Raw genomic sequence first — 14,487 nt, forward strand, 5'->3', positions numbered from 1 at the left:
ACCAGAAACTGTTGGTCAGGGCTGAAGCTAACAGGTCAAAACGGGGAAGACACCAGAGATAAGGGCTGTGCAGGGCAAGGGAGGGTGAAATAGGTGTAGGAGCAGGGCAGACATGCTACTTTCAACATGGTCAGAAGCCTCGTTAGAAGATGACATTTGAACAAGGAGTGGAAGGTATTGAGGAAGTCAGGTAGATACCTGGAAGAATTTCCCAGACAAAAGGAGCAGCAGGTACAAAGGCCCTGTGGTGGAAGCATGTTTGGTGTGTTTGTGAAACAGCAAGAAGGGAACAGAGGAGTCCAGACAGAGTGAAGTGAGGCAGACAGGAAGAGCATGACGTGGGCTTCTAAATTAACAGACCAGGTCACAGGGAGCTGTGTAGCCCTTACAGGACCAGCCTGGGCTCTGAGAGAGCCAAGAAGGCTCTGGAAGGTCTTTGTCACAGGGCCTGATCTGACTGAGATGTTAACAGTACCTGTCTGGCCCTGCACTGAGGCTGAGTCAGAAGGGAGCCCAGTAAAGGACGCTAATCTAGCTGGCCAGAGATGACAGTGGCTGGCACCGGGGTAGCAGCACACTTGGCAGTGAGAGATGCTTAGTTTGCACATGGCCTGAGAACATAACAGAACCTGATGAGGGGTAATGTGCAGTATGAGAGATAAAAGGAGTCAAGAAGACAATTTCCAAAGTTTCTGGCCTAAAACCTCACTGGAAGGGTGGAGCTACCACTAACCACAGGTGGAAGGGGTTTGAGGGGAAGATGGAAAACTCAGCTCAGGGTCTGCCAGACGCCCGTGGGGGTGGAAGAGACAGCTGGTAGACAAGCTTGCAGTCTAGGCTGCGGGCCCCGAGTCTGGAGTCATCAGAGGACGAACAGTACAGCACAACAAGGGAGTGGACAGAGCCACAAAGAGAAGGGCCCAGGAGCCCCGTGTGGGGAGCAGCAGGGCAGGAAGGTGTGCGGGGGGTGGGGGGTGCTCCCAGGTGCCCTTGCTAACACATGGAGGTCACAGTGCCCATGCAGGAGCAGCGCAGGGAGAGCCATGAGGGTGAAGTCACGTCTGGAATATGCCGAGGAGAGAAATGTGAGGACCAGTGCACAGAAAAGCTTCCCAGGGCTTCTGCTGCAGAAGCGTGGGGGGGGGGGGGGTGGCGGGCAGGTGCAGAGGGGGCGGGCAGGTGCAGAGGGCTAAGACAGCTTCAAGAAGTTATGGCCTATTCCAAGCTGACTGGAAGGAGCCCCAGGGCAAGGGGCGACCACAGGAGTGACGTTCAGGGGGAAGCATCCTCAAGTTTCTAGAGGGGTGGGGCCACAGGTGAGAATGGGAGGGGCTGCTAAGGCAGAAGGTGTGGATCTTCGGGGGCCATAGACCCCTCCCCACAATAATGCTCTTAAATGCATAAAACAAAATATGTAGGATCACCAAGGAAAACAATTATGCTGAAAAACAATTATCAAAAATCAAAAATATCAAGAGAACTTTCTAACGCGTGACTGTGATTTATGCGCTTCTCACTGAGCAACAAGAGCTAGCAGCAGGTTTCCTGAAGACGTGATGTGCTCAAAACAACAGGTGACAGTATTAGCCACCACAGCTGGAATGTGGCATGACACCACAGGCATGACATCTAGCTAGTGATGATGATTCCTTCTGCTTCTCACACTGCACATCTACTTCTGAAAATCCTGTTGGTTCTAACCCCAAAACAGGACTCAAATCTGACCATTCCACAAGACCTCCATGACTATGTCTTCTGGGCAGTGGGGGTAACCTACCAGCTTGTTCGCGCCTTCAGTCCTGAGCCTACATTCTACTTCCAACATGGCAGCCACGACTGTTGTGTCAGAACATGTCGTATCAGGTCACTGCCATACTTAAACCCCTCCAGGGCCTTCTCAGCTCTCTTGGGGCTTAAGACAAAGCCCTTCCAACAGTTTACAAGACCCACGGGCACTATGCAGATTGTGCACTGCATAATTCCAGGACTGCCATTCACTTAGACCAAGGGTTGGCAACTCCACTCATGAACCCAAACTGGGCCAGTGACTATTCTAGTACAGCTTAGGAGCTCAGAATGGCTTTTGCATTTCTAAAGGGGGGGAGCACAAGAATAATACTTCATGACACATGGAAATTGCAAGTCCATGTCACCCACTACTTGGAGACTAACTTGGCCATGCCCCAAGCCCGCCACCCCCATCCTCTGCTGCTCCAGCTTCCTGAGCACTTCCGTATTTTACACACGTACTGATTTGTGTTGAATGCCCCCACAAGAGTGTAACCATCACAATGGCAGGGATTTTTTTTTCCCTGTTTTGGTCACAGCTGACCCCACAGGACCCAGAACAATGACCAGCACACAGCGGGTTCCCCACAAGTACTGCTCAATGAGTATGTGAACTGAGGGACCATGTAGGGCCCATGCAGCCACCAGGCATCCCCCTGCCGAGGGGTGATCACTCAGAGCCTCCCCTTGCCTCAGCCACCCCTTCTCCCACTGGTGAAAGGCTCTCCTGCCCTGGACTCAATCACTCGGCTTCAGCTGAGGAGAAATCTCTCCCCCTTGTATTTTCTTACTGCATAGTCTTTACTAAGGCCAAGAAGAAAAACTCAAAATGCACTAATCTGCTGAAAGTCCTATCAAGTCTGACTGCTGATTTACTAAGTCACAGAATCCCTCCCTTCCCTCGTAACTCAGTCAATTCAAATAGAAAAATGCATATTTCATACAACTACTTTACTGGAATAAAACAGAACTGCAGCATTTCCTCTGAACTAAACCCACATCAATAACCTGTCATATCCAATTCCCGGTCTGCCCCACTATGAACAGTAATCAACATTCATGCACTCAGCAGAGGGCAGTTACCATGCTACAGCAGGAACTGCCCCATCCAAGCCTCATAACAACATTAAGTACATATCAGTTTATTATTTATTTACCCTTACAGATTAAAGTAGTCAAATAACTGGCCCAAAGCCACACAGCTAGTAAGTTGCACATCTGACTCCAAAGCCCATAGAATAACAGAATATGATAAAATAATAATATTTACTTAGTATTAACTGTAGTATGTACTGTGCTTTATCATCTGTCAGGATTATCTCAGCGCATCCTCATGGTAATTCCATGAGACAGTCACTTAATTATGCCCATCCTACAGCAGAGGAAGCAGAGGCTGGGAGAGCCAGAATAATCGCTGCCCTGTCATGATGCTCCCAAGTGGCTCAAGCAAAATGGTAACACGGCAGTTTGGCTCTGGAGCCTACACTCTTTCTTTTTTTTTTAGTATTTTCTTTCTTTATTTGAGAGAAAGATAGAAAGAGCACAAGCTTAGGGAAGGGGCAGAGGGAGAGGGAGAAGCAAGCTTCCTGCTGAGCAGGGAGCTGGATCTGAGGACCCCAGGATCATGACCTGAGCCAAAGGCAGCTGCTTAACAGACTGAGCCACCCAGGCGTCCCTGGAGCCTACACTCTTAAGCATACTTTTCCAGAAATGTCATACAAAAGCCAACATTCGATGTGATTCATTCTAAAGGCAGTTTAATTTAGAAAACAGACCAGGTGATTCTCCATTGCAGAGAAAGCAACAGTCAATTTCCTGGGTGCCAGCAGTCAGGACACTCTAGACAGTCACCTTCCCAATCAGTACCCGACAGTATACCTCCTGCAAGCCCACTGGGATTTTGACTAGAAATCCACCAGTGATCAAAGACCCGCTGACCCAGACAAGCACCTATTGGGCTCCTGTCCACAAATTCTCCCATCAGAACCAGCCAGCTCAGAAAGCATCACTAGTAACATGCCGCTGTAAATGTCACATTACATCCTGGAAAGAAAGAGATCTTGACCCAAGCTACAAAATATCAAAACCCTAAAACCCTTAATGTAAGAAAAGAGTTGGATACAGAAACTGACACAGGACAGAGCCTTAGATCCCACTAAAATAATGTTTTTGAAGAATGCTGAGTACTTAAGAAAATGTTCACAACATAGTGCTAAGTTAATATACAGGATACAAAATATACATGTAGCATGATATATCTACCTATTATTCATGTTTCACAAACATGAATAAGGAAGGTAGTCAAAGTAATGATAAGCAATGAGAAGTGATTCTGCTTTCTTTATGGAAGATTTCAGTATTTCTCAAATTTTCTAAATGCATTTTAAGTTGGAAATAATAATCTTTGCTCATCTAAAGAGTCTAAGCTTTCTAGACTAAAGTTGTATCTTACCGTGCAGTCCTCTGACTTGCTAGATGACTCAAATCCTCACACTTCACATGACTGTACCATCTGTTTATTCAGGTAGCTGTGGTGGCTGGATTTTTCAGTAGCCCTCAGCAATCATAATAATACCTTACTTGGCTGCACAAGTGTTTGTTTCATGTCAAATAAAAGTCTCAATTATAAAACACCTCCACATGAGGCACCTGGGTGGCTCAGTCAGTTAAGCATCTGCCTTCAGCTTGAGTTGTGGTCCTGGGGTCCCAGGATGGAGCCTTGCATCATGTTCCCCACTTGGCAGGGAATCTGCTTCTCCCTCTGCCCCTCACCCTGCTTGTTCTCTCTCACTCTCTCTCCCAAATGAATAAATAAAATCCTTAAAAAAATAAAATAACACACCTCCAGAAACAGAAGGGTCCTTCCTCTCTGCTGGTAAAGACCATGGCAGCAGATGCCATTATAAACACTACACATGGGCAGCCCCTGTGGCGCAGTGGTTTGGCGCCGCCTGCAGCCCAGGGCCTGATCCTGGAGACCTGGGATCCAGTCCCGCGTCAGGCTCCCTGCATGGAGCCTGCTTCTCCCTCTGCCTGTGTTTCTGCGCCTCTCTCTGTCTCTCTCATGAATGAATAAATAAAATCTTTTTTAAAAAATAAAAAATAAATAAACACTACACATAACCTGCTTGCCACCTGAAGCCTAAGTCAGAAAGACTTGAAATCAAGTATGTATTACCAGGAAATTCATTTAACACCTAATATGGCATTAAAAATGACAAAAACTCACATTCCTGTAATGCTAAGCAGATTCTAGGCTGGAGACTCTTCTTATTTTCACCCAGTTTGACAGACAGACACTGCCACCTACCCACCATGCTGTGTAAGTCTAACCCGCTCGCTGCACTGCAGTGCACAGCAGAATGCTGGCAGAGGAGTGTTCACAGCTGCTCACTGCAGGTGAGGCAGAAGCACCGTCAGGAGCCCCTGGTAACCAACCTGCACTGTATTCTTGAAAGAATGTCCCTCCTTAGGGACAAGAGCTTCTCGACTCTCAGGCGGAACCTGCAATTCCAGCAAAGTCTGAACGAGCCTATTTCCAAACCGTGGGCCACAGGATGCCATCCAGTGTCCTACAGAAAATCCAAGTGAATTTCCAGGGTTGGCTGTGAACAGCCGCCTGACCCGGGGGATGAAACAACTCCAAACAAGGTCTCCCAAGAATGTCTGCACACCTTCTCTCTCCCTTGTGACCCCTTTCCTGCCTGTGACTGCTGTAATCTGACTCCTGCCCAACTCCTTCCAGGCTGCTCGCCTCTCCACCCTCATCTTGCCACACGTGGCTAGTGGCAACTATATTAAACCACACAGACATAGACCGTGTCCACCATCGCAGAAAAGTGCATCAAGAGTGTGTGGGTTCAGATGCCGCTCACCAGGAGCTCTCCCTCACCCTCTGTCGGAGTGAGTGAGCATCCCCTTCCGCGCCCTCACAGCTCATCTGGCCTTTTCCAGGTGCTCAGTGCACATCTACTCAGATGTCAGAACAGTGGACACATCACTGATTCCTTCACCACTCGGGTAAAATGAGCTTCCGAAAGTCCTCAGCTTGGCAAGTCAATATCCAGTGGTGGGTTTCACTGCTCCTCCCCAGACACATGAGAACTGTGCAGCTCTGGCCACATCAGCAGGATGTACCACAGAGAGATACGGGGTACACAGGCATAATGCCAGGGCTGAACCAGCAGAGCTCTGGAACCTTCTCTGCCCACTTCCTTTCCCCAAACAGAGAAGCTTCCCTCATATCCGTTCACATGTCAGACTTGAATCAGGATCTCATCTATTTTGAGAGGCCTATTTTGAAAAGGGATGGAAAAAATAATACCTTAAAATATATTTTTTTCTCTCTTAAATACTAAAGATATTTGAACTTCTTCAACATTAAGAATGAAAATAATAGGGCAGCCCAGGTGGCTCAGTGGTTTAGCGCCGCCTTCAGCCCAGGGTGTGATCCTGGAGACCCAGGATCCAGTCCTGCGTCGCGTGGAGCCTGCTTCTCCCTCTGCCTGTGTCTCTGCCTCTCTCTCTCTCTCTCTCTCTTTCTCATGAATAAATAAAATCTTAAAAAAAAAAGAATGAAAATAATAAATATAATTCACTTACTTTGCAACATGCTTCTCTGATTTAAAAGACATTACCATAATTAAAATACATATACCCAATTCAAGGTATTTGTTACAGAAAAATTGTTCCTTGATCTATATCAAGATATATTCACATCTGCTTGACAAACATACTGAATAAGACTTTTTAACAACTCCCAACCCACTGCTAAAGCACATTTACCAGTATTTTATCGCTGGCCTTGCCTTGTTTCTGACTAGATCTGTTTCTGACTACCATCAGTGCCTCCTTAGAATCCACCCAAAACAGGTTTCTGAAACACCTGCCCTGCTTTCCCTCCCACTGCTACCTGTGAAGTTCTGTCTCCTGACTCACCCCCACCACCCCCCAGGCTGAGCCCTCAGACACTGCTCAACTGCCACCTCTGCAGCCTTTCAGGATTCCCTCTAATTAAATGCAATCGGTCCCTTCTCTCAATTACCATAATTTGCATGACTCATTTTAATGACATTTAGCTTGTAGTGGTTCCATTAGAATCATTTCAGTATTATTTGTAGCTTTTTTATAAGCTCTTGAAGACAAGAACCACCTCTCAGACACACTCACATCTTCTAATTTAGCAACAGTAGGGTCTTGTATTGAGTGGTGCACTCAGCTGACAAACAGAGCAGAAATAGAAGACATCCAGTTACACTACAAAGAACTCAAGCTTGGCTTTGCCCTCAAGTAAAGCATAAAAGTCACTAAACGCTGACGAATCCAGGAGTGAACAAGTCACTAACAGTGGTTCTCAATTCAGCTGTACATTAGAATCATCTGGGAAGATTTTAAATTCCCAATGCCCAGGCCCAGCCTAGTTCTATCAGAATCTCCAGGGTGGGACCCGGGCAAGTGGATATGTTAGCACTCCAGGTGCTGGCCACAGGCAGCCAGGGATGAGCACTTCTGGTTTCCAGAAGCACCCGCTCCTTATAATGACTTGGCCTTTTGGGGAAACCACAGGCCCAAGCAAGCCTGGGGCCTCACGGGAGACCCCACCGCCAGGCCCCCACCTCCATAATATAGCAGCTGAATACAGAATGGGGGGCGTGTGAACACCTATCCTTTTACTCTACAGGCCAGGACGAAAAAAAATTAGATTATGATTACTTTTGTCAAAAAATTATGGGGCTTCTGACTGGCTCAGTCAGTGGAACATGCAACTCTTGATCTGGGGGTTTTGAGTTCAAGCCCCACGTTGGGTGTAGAGATTACTTAAGAATAAAAATATTTTAAAAGGCAAATAAAGGTAAAAATGAAAATCTGTTTTGTTTCTATAGACTCTAAATTTTTACAGCCACCTCTTATTCTGACTCATCCACCACCTCTTTCTTGTCTACGGGCCTGCATGAGGTGCCGATGCAAGGACCAGGAATGTCTCAGGTGTCTCCACAGAGCCTAAAGAAGGCCTCCCCCACTCCCTTCCTCCAAGAAACCCCCTGTGGTCACCAAGACTGCATCTGGTAAACAACAGAAGTCTTGGCCCGGCTGGACTGGACAGCAGCACCAGGACCAAGCTGGCCAAAGGGAAGGCCACTTCCCCTAAAGCCGAGGGCTGGCTCAGTACTCCTTTCTGCTAGGTCTCTAGGGCCCTACTGCCACTGTGTTGGCCACCACAAAGGCCCGAGTGAGGCTGTGGGAACGGTGGGGACGGCGCACAGTGGCTGTGAGGTCAGGAGCCCACACCTACACCTGGGGGGTACCCACCTAGGCAGCTTGTCCCTCAGGGCTCAGCACATGGGATACTTCCTCTTTCCAGTCATGAGCTTCTGTAGGTGAGGACCAGGTCTCCCCAACACCGCTGGAGCTCGTGGCAGGTGCTGAAGCCACTAACAAGGAGGCCCAGCAGGTGGGAAGCAGCAGCGGTGATGGGAAGAGAGTGGCAGAGCAGGAAGACTGAGCTGGAAGGACGCCGCCTCATGGCACTTGAGCAAGGCCACTGCCTGTTCTGCTCCAGTGTCTACAGTGCATCTTCCAACTAACAGTATCTTAGATCTAGTTGTTCAAACCCACAAATGCACACATCTGTGCGTTTCACGAACACAGAAGCTTAGCTGAAAGGCTCCGTGACAAAGCCAAGTCCACACTTAGCAGGAGGGGAGGGAGGAAAGCGGGACCAAAAGAACAGAAGGAGTCAAAACCATGAAGCCCCAGGAGAACCCCTTCATGACACCATGCAGGGGCAGCTCAGGAAACTGAGTCCACTCTGTCCTTTGCTGGTGGGAGCCCCGAGTGCCTGGAAGCGAAAGGAGCCTGCTAGGAACTGTTTACGACATCCTTCCTCAGGGTGGCCCACCGAGGCCACACCTGACATGCAGCCTGTGAGACCTCGTCGGGAAGGCGTCCTGATGCTGGGCTTTCAGAAGCAATTCTCTCTCCAACAGGCTGACCATTTCCATCAAGTTCCTGGGAACAGCACCTCCGGCCAGCCGCACATCATCCCAGCAGCCTTAGCAGAGCTGAGTAAACGCAGCAGAATGGATGGTCTGGAAGCTGGAAACCTCTACCATCTGGCCTTTTGCAGGAAAATCACCCTGAGGAGAATGTGCTGTGACAGCCACTACCTGGCAGGTATCTGGAGGCTTCTCTATTAAACTTCGACGCACCCAGCAAGCCCCGTGTTCTGGAAACAAGTCTCTTCTGTGGTGGCCAGGTAGAGCTGGGGTGCCCAGCAGACATTCAGTCACCCCTCCCCACCGCCCAAGCCCAGGGATGCCATGGAGAACAGCCGAAGTGGCCTGCCAGCACTGCGCAGGTGCCCAGTAAGGCGATGCTCTAGGTGGTGCCGCCCCACACGATGTGTCCCTTGAGCAAACACAGAAACCTTCACTGCTGAGCATAGGGATCTCAGGGGCAGGGTTCCCTGTGATGCATTCTAATCTACTCTGGTATCTCATGAAAGCAGCAAAGGGGTGCGGTGCCCTCTGTGTCCCCCTCTCCCCACGGGGCACAGAGCCTGGCCACATGACAAAGGAGAAAAGCACGGTCAGTGCCTCCTGCCCCCAATCAACCCTACTTGAATTCTAGGCCACCTGCAAGGCTGCGATAACCCTGCAGAGGCCACCACAGAAAAACTTGGGTGGCTGAGGGTGCACAAGTCTGACTCAGCACCAACACAATAACTGCGGCCCCTCCCAAGCCACGGGGAGATGGCAGTCCTAAGGGTGGTCAGGGACAGGGCTTCTGTCTTTGGAGACTCATTCCCCTCCCACATTTGACATAATTTTCAGTGTCACGTGGTGAAACACAGATGAGTTTTCAAAGATGTGGGATGCAGCCTGGTCTCAAAATCCAGCTGCACCACTAAGTGGCTACATGACTCTCCTGCACTTAACTCCTCTCAAAGCTCAATCTTCTGATCTGTAAACAAGATCATCGTCCTCAACACGTATGTGAGGAATAAAAGACCAAGTCCCTGCAGGTGACAGGCCTCTGGGACACAGCAGGGCTGCCAGGCACAGCGGCCACCTCACAGGAGGAGAAACCACAGCTACCTCACAACAAGGCTGTGAGGAACATGTTTCATCCAGTTCTCAGCTCGTATCACTATTTACCAAATGCAAATGATGTAATTTCTTCAAGAGAAATCTGTTCACAGATGGAGATGCTCAAGGTTGTTTCTGAACAAGGTAAGGGGCACCCAGATACCAATTAGGCACAAAACAAATCTGAAATTTCCAATCATTTAAAAAATTACACTTAGCAGCTCAAGCACTTTCTCCAACTTCCTGAGCACAGCACTGATAGAAATCTGAAACTTTAAATATATGTTGGTATGGGGTCCCTGGGGGGCTCGGTCAGTTAAGCAACCGGCTCTTGGTTTTGGCTCAGGACATGATCTTAGGGTCATGAGATCCAACCCCACAGCCAGCTCCACGCTCAGCATGGTATCTGCTGGAGATTCTCTCTCTGTATGCCCTTCCCTCAACTCATTCTCTCTCTGTAAATAAATACATAAACAAAATCTTAAAAAATAATAATAAATTGAGAAATATTAATAGGGTTAATGTCCTTGCATTAGTGTCACTGCCGGTCCTGACTGTCCCCCAACCACACTGCACAGCGGCCTCTGCATCCCATTGCCCGACCCTCGACACAGGCTCTATGCTCACCACCTCCAGCCCCCAGCCCAGCCATGGGCACAGCCACCAGCACCAAGGGAAGGTCTCCCCACACTTCTCACCCACCTTCACCCCACACCCCCTGGGCGGATGACCATGAAGTGAAGTGACTAGCTGGTATTTCCTCACTTTCACTCCATGAGAGTCACCAGGTCTCACCAGCCTGGGGCTGCTGGTGATACAGCCCAACCTTTCTGTCAGGTGATGACAGGGAGGTCAACTTAGCAATTTAGGAGACAAAATGTAAGCAGGGACTACACATGTGTAGCTTCTGTGGCAGCTATGGGGAAGTCACCTGGAAATGTCTAAAAAGCAGACAGAATTGGAAGCTAGATCCCCTGAGTGGTGAGGAGACAAAGTATCCGGATCTGAACAGCCTCTGCAGAAGACTTTCTCACTCCCAACCCCCAAAACTCCTTTTCCCTCCTCCACTTTATAAGTCATACTCTCTCCCACTTGTAATCCTTCTCTCTGATGACTCTGTTATTAGCACACTGTTGTTAGCAACTTAAAGATTCTGCACCTGGAAACGGCGTCCCAGTGTAATTACTGGTCACAGGAAGCAGCAGGCGCCCCACAAGGAAAGAGACGAGAGGCCGGCCGACTCCTCCAGGTGACCCCAGGGAAAAGGAAAGATGGTCGCGTCTTTTCTAAGCAGCAGAGACTGTCCCACTGCCCAACCTTACAGTCCCAGTCACTGGGGCTACCGCACCTGTCCTATGACAGGAGATGGCAAGTGGAGCCAAAGAAAGCCTGAGCACCATCTGCTCCACTTGGCCCACCTCTGGGGCCCGGTCCACACAGTCTCCGAGGCCATCTCTTCTTCAAGAAGCCTAGAAATCCACTGCTCATGAACTAAACTGTCCTGAGAAATGTAACCCCATGAGGAGCAATCCACAGCAACTGGCAGAAGCTGCGCACACTTGCACATGGTGCACACGTGCTCCTCGCCTTTGGGGAGGAGATGGCACAGCCGGCAGCATCTAGTGGGAGTTAAGGAGGGGGATCAGCCTGGGTGATGCTCACAGTAAAAACGGGAAGCCTTAATCCCCTGGTCTGCCTTCAGTTCCCCTTCCTTGCACTTTTCACTGGAGGAGAAAGATGTTAAGAATATGCAACAAATAAAAAAAGAATTATACTTTGTTTTCACCTATAAAAAGTTCTCTACATAGTGAATTTTTTCCAATCATAAAAATACAGCTTGTCTAGCTATAAAATTTCTAATAATTTTAAAATACAAAAGGTAGAAAGTAAAAGCTATCCATTCCTCACCCCCAAAGATCCTGCACAATCATTCAAATCATTTTCTTATGAGCACACACAAACTCTATACCACATGGTAATACCACGTGTAAATTTTGTAACGTGCTTTCTCACTGAACAATACACACTGTAGACATCACTCCATTTGAAGTTAGCCTGATTTACCTCACTCTCCTCAAAAACCACTGTAAACATGAAACAAGAATCACTGAGCCGGATTCTCTGTCCTGTCACATGCCACGCCTGGAGCATGGGTAAGGTAGGCCGGAGCCGGGGCCCCTGGCGGACAGTGGGACACTCTCAGGCAGAAGTCAGTTCACGACAAAAGCCAACAGACCTCCACGTTCTGCTCTCAATATGTGGCTCAGCAATATTTCCTTTTATCCTATAATTACATGGGCTTTTTCTCATTTCAAGTTCCAAAATTCCTTGTAATCAAAGAATTCTGGAGCAAATATTACATGAGCATTTTCTCTTTGTTTCATCTCAGGCTCTAACTTCTTCTGGCAACACCACACTTGGCACCAAACCTAAATATGCAAGAAACAGGACCAGTGGATTTCACGGAAAGCATGAGAGGGAAGTATCACTCTTATCTTTCAATTAACACACATGGTCAAGTGTCCAAGGGAAAATACAGCTTGCCAGGTAAGAGTAGAAAATACTAGAATATTTAAATATTTCCAGTTAACTGAGTCATACATCCAAATATTTAGGTCATCCTCACTCTAAGAAAAATATCTTACCTTCACACTGGCCTTTAACAAAGCCTATCAAACAAGAGTGCAATAGGAATGTCTGCATAAATGTCTGATAGTCTTTAATGCTAAAGTGAATCAAAGCACCTTACCCAGGCAGCTTATACCTTATAGAGCGGACGCCGCACATCGATGGGGCAGTTCTGTATTACTTCATCAACGACATCTGAGATGGACTCCATAAAATCTGGGTTGGCAAACTAAATTTTATATAAATACAAAAGAAACATTATACATTTCTCTCAATAGGACAAAAGAAAAATTCTTTGAAAAAGTAACTTTAACAGACACAGAATCTACCATACCCCTACAAACTTCACACTGGAATGTATAATATGTCAAATGAATTAAATGTGACTGTGTCTAAGGATGAAGACATCCCCTCGAGAGAGGAGATGGGTGGGTTTAGTGAAGGGAAATCATCAAACTGAACAAAGAGACCAGTCCTGCATTAGGAATACATGGTGTATCATGCTGATAAGAGACTATAAAAGCCTGTGCATGGTGTGCATATATAAGGAGAAACACCATGAGTACATAATGAGAATAATGCTTATGAATATACACATTATGAAAAAAAAAAATTAGGATAGCCCGGGTGGCTCAGTGGTTTAGGGCCGCCTTCAGCCCAGGGTGTGATCCTGGAGACCCGGGATCGAGTCCCGCATTGGGCTCCCTGTATGGAGCCTGCTTCTCCCTCTGCCTGTGTCTCTGCCTCTCTCTCTCTCTCTGTCTCTCACGAATGAATGAATGAATGAATGAATGAATGAATGAATGAATAAATAAATAAATAAATAAATAAATAAATAAATAAATAAAATCTTTAAAAAAAAATTAGCCAAGATATAACAACAACAAAAACAAAAACCACAGTCAACGAAAGATCAGTGTGGTGGGCTAGGAGATCAGAGGAGGGGTGTCATATCTGATGATGGTGGCTTTTTTTTTAAAAAAAAAGCAGGCTCCACACCCAGCTCACGACCTGACCTCAGAACTTATGACCCTGAGATCAAGACCTAAGCTGAGATCAAGAGTTAGACACAACCAACTGAGCCACCCAGGTGCCCCCGACCTGATGACAAAAGCTTTAAAATGAGGCAATGGACATGGTCATAATCAAGCTACTGAGTGAACAGCCTTATACTTAATTCTATAAGCTGAATATGCTAAAGTATAAACAATTCAATTACATTTTAAGCACATGTTAAAAATCAAGAAAAGCTTTAAAGTACTTTAGTCTCAAGGAAGGAAGGTAACATTTAGTTACTCTCTGGCTGTTCACCAGACACCGTCAGTTTTATGTCTGTTTTAAGTCAGTATCACCAAAGGCACGGGTGAACGAGCATGTTATTAGATTACAGTAACTCAGACATTTGTGCCACTTCCACCAGAATACAAATAAAACTTAAAATGTTGCCTCATTACTGCTCCTGCAAAAGTAATCATTCTTCGTGACTAATAGTCAAAATGATGACATCTGTAATTCTTGGAAATAATGTAACTAGTGGAAAGGCTGGTCCTCCTCCCACAGAAGCTCTAACTGCCCTGCAGGACAAACTGTCCTGGGTTAGAAACTGGCATTAGAAAGGATGGTCACAAAAGAGGGAAAGATTCTATGTGACCCCACTTTTTAAGAATGACGCAACTTTCATTTGGTCCCTGAGACCAACTAATTTTCATATTCATGTGAGACTGATTGTAATTCCATTACAATCCCATTACTCTTCCCAACCACCCATGGTATGTATGATGGATCACTATTTAACTATCAGGTGTGTCTGTGCAGATGCAAACTGTAACAGCCAGACAGACAAACCACACGAGGGCGCCATGTTGCTCGCACAGCACCCACGCGCACACCAGTCTTCCTCAGGACAGGCCTGCACCCAGCGCTGATGTCAACGCACATGAGGTGGCAGTATTGCTCTACGCATGCCTTACTTTGGCAAACTCAA

At 47.3% G+C, this 14,487-nt stretch overlaps 1 protein-coding gene across 6 annotated transcripts in view; it reads right to left on the reverse strand.

Moving 5' to 3' along the window:
- The window catches only part of ACTR3B (actin related protein 3B), an 85,041-nt gene that overhangs the window by 18,381 nt on the left and 52,173 nt on the right, over positions 1-14,487 (reverse strand). For all 6 annotated transcript variants that reach the window (XM_077849561.1, XM_077849567.1, XM_077849566.1 and 3 more), the window contains one exon: positions 12,640-12,732. In XM_077849561.1, coding sequence (XP_077705687.1) covers positions 12,640-12,732 — 93 coding nt within the window. The remainder of the gene's footprint in view (positions 1-12,639; positions 12,733-14,487) is intronic.

Source organism: Canis aureus, chromosome 15, assembly GCF_053574225.1.
Source record: "Canis aureus isolate CA01 chromosome 15, VMU_Caureus_v.1.0, whole genome shotgun sequence".
Taxonomy (NCBI): domain Eukaryota; kingdom Metazoa; phylum Chordata; class Mammalia; order Carnivora; family Canidae; genus Canis; species Canis aureus.